Source organism: Arachis duranensis, chromosome 5 (genome assembly GCF_000817695.3).
Source record: "Arachis duranensis cultivar V14167 chromosome 5, aradu.V14167.gnm2.J7QH, whole genome shotgun sequence".
Taxonomy (NCBI): Eukaryota; Viridiplantae; Streptophyta; class Magnoliopsida; order Fabales; family Fabaceae; genus Arachis; species Arachis duranensis.
The window spans coordinates 80,593,284-80,599,043 of NC_029776.3; the positions used below are offsets into that span (position 1 = coordinate 80,593,284).

Sequence of the window (5,760 nt, forward strand, 5' to 3'; positions counted from 1 at the left end):
AAGAACTCACTAGGCATGGATTATTAAATGAGTTTTTAATTGGTCCAAAGGAAAACAAAACGCGTCAGGAAAGGTAACTTAATCAATAGAAAATTCTCAAGAAAGAATCTTTGACTAAAGAAAGACAAATAAAAGGACAAATGGTGCATTAGATGGAAACGAATTCAAGTTGACTCGGATGAGCATGAGATTCACAAGAAATGGAAAACTAAGACTAATGATGATGTTCAAAAAAAAGTAAGAGAGTAATTAAAAATAGAATCAAATATGACATTCTCAGAAATGAAAAACTTAAGAAAGAAATTGGTCTATTCACAAGAAGAAAGACATGAGTCCAACATTTTTTTTCTAAAAGAACAACAATTGTATAAACAATATAATATGCTAAATCAAATTCAAATTAAAAATAAATTAGGTGAAGTTTACCAAACAAAAACCAACAGAAAGAGATAAAAACCTTTTTTTTTAAATATCTAAATATATAATCAAATAAAGATATTCGTAAAAACTGTAACTTGTTAGAAAATCAAATTGTATTTAAAGTATATATACATTTCCATAAATCAGTAAAAAAAACAGGCGAGGTATTGGAAATAATTAATTTTAAACTGTATAAGAAACTTTCAATGTTTATATAAAGAAGTATATGTCAAATTAAAAGAGGTTGTATATTTCAAATCAAAAGCGGTTTTGTTAAAATTTAAAGAATGGCTGTAATTATCGTCAAATAAGAGGAAAAGTAAATTTACAGTTTGTTTACAAAGGACTCAAAATATAAACTTAAAAAGGTACACTGCATCAAAACAGATTCAAATGTATATCAAAGAGTATATGATTCAAGAAGAAGTGCCTAAATAAAAAAAAGGTAAATACACCAAGGGTTTTAAGCAGGCATATACAGTTAGGATCAAACAAGAGCGTACGTGAACAAGAGAGTAGGATTGAATATAATTACAGAAGACAAATATAAACCATACAATTATCGCTGATTTCTTTGAAAACTGGAAATAAACACTTTATCTTAAGAAAAATACAAACAATCATAGAATCATGTACGAGACTCCTTACATAATAACTCATAATATAATATACATATAAACCATACAATTCCTATCCCTCTTACAAACTTGTAATAACAAAGATGAGGGAAGAAAATAATCTAGTTAATACAAACAACTTATAAACCAATCGCAGAATAACTCTTCTTAATGCTTCTTCATCCGGTTCCTGAAAAGGTAAAGCTGTAGGGGGTGAGAACCTAACTACACGGTCTCACCACGGAGTTTCAAAGTTGTCATAAGAAGATATTTAATAAGAAAACCGTTTTCAAGCTCAGTGATTATCATTGCCTTATGAATCTTTTAAAAACCAATAGGTAATCGTTCAAAACCGTTTCAAAGAAATAATATTTAATCTTTTAAAAATCCGAAACCTTTCTTTTCATATAAGAAAGTCTCAATCAGAAACCAAGCACGCAATCAAACAACACAATCATTAATTCAACACTAAAATTCATTCAAATGTAGCATGCCAGGACAAACACAGACAAGAAAGATAAGGAAACCACAAGTAGGTAGCAGTTACAGCAAATAGTTCAAATAGCAGTTAAGAACAGTTTAGCAATTAGGCAAACCAAAACAAGTTAAAACCTAAGCAAAGCATACAGATGCATATGATGCATGCCTGTCCTATGGCTGATGAGGCTTATCTGTCGGTTATCCAGCCAACCTGACAAGTCTGAATTGTACTTAGACTGTCCTCTGACGTGCATCCTCAAAAGTCTATGCATAGCTTTTTCTCAAATAATCAATATTATTCAATGGGGGTAACATTCCTGAGAATTTATATAGTGCCCGGTCACACACTTACGTCGTAGGGTTAACAGAGTATCGAGTTTTCAACCTGGTACACGTGGTGGCAAGCCACGACACTTAATCCAGGGAACCTCGTATCTCAGATACTTCAAATTTATAAACCATGTGAATAATTCAAAGTTCACATCTCAACATTCTCAACATCACAATCATTCATCAATCCAAATCTCATTTCCAAGTTCATTTCAAAACCATATTTCAAATAAAATTCCCATCATCCTCTTTTTCATTCTGTTCGTTAACAATCTCAATTCCAAAACAAAATTCTTTCTTTGATAGACAAATCAATCTTAAAACATATAATGCTTAAAAACAAATCTTTTTAATTAATTACTTCAAATAAAACTTCCAATTTTATAAAATTTCGGCAGCATCTCCTCTAAAACTCAGACACTGCCACCCTTTTCGGGTCCCATCTAAATATTTCTCAAACCTTTTCTCAACCATTTCTAAATCTCAAATATTTTCCAGAACTGAACCAGTTCCAATGTCAAATTATTTTGAAATCAACCAATTCTAACAATAAAACTCTTTTTAAAATCGAATCAGCTCAAATATTAAATCATTCATAAAATCAAACCAACTCACAATCAAACCACTCCCAGAATCAATTTATTTTCATATCTCAAATTATTTCTAAAATCGTTTCATTTATATTACTAAGTAAACTGTAAAACCAAGAAAATCTACCTTTCTTAATAATCAAGTAAATGACATTCCAAACCGGTTTTTATCCACAACCACACATCACTCACGCAATCAAGCACTCAATGATTCAGTCCAACAAACCATCACATCTAGGGGTGTTCGCGGTGCGGTTTGGTTCGGTTAATTAGGAAAAAGTCATCCGATCCGATCGTTTATTAAGATAGCGGTTTGGTTTGGTTCGGTTTTTTTATCGAGATCATCCGAACCAAACCAAACCAATTAAAATCGGTTTGGTTCGGTTTGGTTTGTTCGGTTTTTTAATTATTTAAAAAAGATTTAAATAAAACAAAAAATAAAAAAAATAATTTACATTTAACAGAGACCAAACCCTAAATTGTCCCAATTTCACAAACCCTAACCTCAATTTCAGAGCAAGAATATAACTCAATCCAAATTTATTAATTACAGAATTCAAACCCTAAACCGAATCCTAATTTCACATTAACAGAATTCAAAGCATAGCAATTTCATCAATAAAAAATCAAAACATATATTAAAATCTGTGACAACTGCGGAACAGAGGCAGGCAAGAGGCAGAGACAGTGGCGATTGGTGAAGCTGTGAACAAACTGCATAAACAAATACCACAAATATATCACGTCCGTTCTTGATGATTCCTTGACGATCGAATACATGTTTATCATGGCGAAAAATAAGTATAGTGCCAAACATTGAAGGGAGTAATAACAAGGTAGTGTGATCTTAGTATAAAAAGAAAACCAAAATTTCATGTTATGATGAAGATACAAATGTTTTCTTCATTGCTTATAATAATAGAAGATCCCTGTTTATCAAAGAGAAAATTAGTAAAGTAATTGAACCAATACTAACAAAAACAAAAACTACTAAACACCACTCTCAAGAACTGGTTGAGTTCTTGTGACAGCTGCAGAAGGCATTTTACTGTTGCCAACCCTTTACTTTCAAGAACCAAATCTTCATTGGCTTGTCTTTCCATGTCCTGAATTCTTTTAGCCTTCACAAGTCTAAAACAAAGAACCCCTACATAAACCACTGCAATCAACCCGAAAAACCCAACCACAAAGCCAATCAGCCACAGAATTAATAAAGACATTTATTCAATTCAGGATTACCTCATCAATAATCAATAATAGCAGCAGTGAACCCTAAACTCAAAATAAAAAAACAAATTAAAATGAAGAACAAATTAAAAATTTAATAATGGCAGTGAACCAAAAACAACAATCAATAATCAAGAACAAATTTATAACAAGAAAGCCACGAATTTGAATCGAATGGAAAGCTACAAGAAATGGTATTGAAAAGTCCAAGTAAAAGCAGATGCTCAACAAAATCAGACAGCAGAATAGAAATAAAAGTGAAACATATTCAAGGAAGGAAGAAGAAAATCAACAATCAGAAGCAATTTCAGTAAATCAACAACAAATAAATTAAACCATGAACAAAAACCAGCAACAAATATATACTGAAACGGAAATTGAACAACAATATACAAAAATCAACAACAAATTAAACCAAGAACAAAAATCAGCAACAAATATACACTGAAACAGAAATTGAACAACAATGAATCAATGATTATTGAACAGAAATTGAATACCTGAATTGGAGGCTCTATATCTGACTTGACTCGGTGGCTGGGTGGCGGGTGCTGTCCGCGTCTCCGCGAGGCCAGAAACGATGCTGTGGGTGGCTGGGTGGTGCTGTCTCCGCGAGGCCAGAAATGATGCTGTGGGTGGCGGGGGTGGTGCTGGCTCCGCGACGATGGTGTTGGCTGGTGCTATCCGCGAGGAGGTGCTGGGACGAAGGGTTCGGCGGCGCTGTGCGAAAGCTGGAAGGGTTCGGCGGCGCTGGGAGGTGGGAAGAGGAAGGGGTTCGTCGGTGCAGGGAGATGGTGGGAGGAAGGGGTTCACGCAGGTGAGTCGGTTTTGAGAGTAGAGAGCGCAGAGTGAATGTGAGGGTTGGCGGCTAGGTTAGGTCAGGTTGTGGGGGGTGGGGGTAGGGGGAGGGTTTGTTTTGTTTTAGTTTTTTTTAACCGGTTCGGTTCGGTTCGGTTCGGTTAGGGTTTTCATTGTTAGAACCGAAAACCGAACCGAACCGCAATTAAAACAGCAAAAAACAATTTTTTCGGTTTTTTCGGTTTTCGGTTTTTTCGGTTTTCGATTTTTTTGGTTCAGTCGATCGGTTTTATTCGGTCCGGATCGGTTTTGAACACCCCTAATCACATCCATAAGACAAATATAATTACAGAAGTAAATCTCTTTGTATCAATATCTATTTATCACAACTCTGTAATGTAAAATAGATTTTAAGAAAAATCCCTACTTCGAATAGTCGTAACCCAAACCTAACGTGCCAGTTAAACTCCTTTCTCTCAGCCCAAAAACAACAGCATCAACTCAAACTAGATTTTGCAGCGGCAATAGCCACACAGGCACCAGCCAACAACAGTAAGACCTCCCTAAAATATCATCATCGCGTAAAATTTAATAATCTATAATAGAACAGCAACTGAAAGAGTTCGGAGCAAGGATGTGAAGGAACATTTTTACAAGGTAGGACAGAGTTAATTAATGAAACATTATAGCGGCACAAGGTACAACTAAATTAGACTTACCAGAGGAATAAAAGAAGAGAAAAGCTTAGTATACAAGCGATTAGGGCTTGTAACTATTACAAGTTCATTAACGCCTAATCCACTAAAACGCGCTGCAACTTCTACGTCACTTACACGCGCTATACAAAGATCCCGCGTTTGTATAACTACCAAATTTAAAAGATTTGTTTCCTTCTTTGTTTTCTTTCTTTTCAAATTTCATCGTTCTTCTTCTCGCGCGTCTTCCCCTGGTTTTTCGATCGTTCTTTTCCTCTCCTTTCTCATTGGTTTGTTCTTCGTCATTGACGTTAGTTTTTCTCTCTATAACTCCAGCTTCGTTTTGACATGGTGTATTTATAGTTTTTGACATGGTGTATTCTGCAACTTCTCTGTTGTTGATGACCAGTTTGTTCCGAAGGTTGGAATGACATTTACCACCCTTGAAGATGCTGGAAAATTTTACAGGAACTATACCAAGGTTGCAGATTTTTCTACGAGAGTTCGGAGCACAAATAGAAAGGAAAATGAGATTAAGAATCAATTGATTACATGTAGCAGAGAGGGAAACTGAAACTCTCATAGCAAAGACTCATTTGATAG

General features: G+C 34.6%; 1 protein-coding gene across 1 annotated transcript in view; it reads right to left on the bottom strand.

Moving 5' to 3' along the window:
- Positions 1-3,168: 3,168 nt before the first annotated feature.
- LOC127747640 (uncharacterized) overlaps positions 3,169-5,760 on the bottom strand; it is a 4,705-nt gene continuing 2,113 nt past the window's right edge. The window contains exons 2-4 of the mRNA XM_052261751.1: positions 5,216-5,300; positions 4,165-4,532; positions 3,169-3,596 (exon numbers count right to left, since the gene is read on the bottom strand). Of these exons, the coding sequence (XP_052117711.1) occupies positions 3,409-3,596; positions 4,165-4,532; positions 5,216-5,300 (641 nt within the window). The 3' untranslated portion in view covers positions 3,169-3,408. The remainder of the gene's footprint in view (positions 3,597-4,164; positions 4,533-5,215; positions 5,301-5,760) is intronic.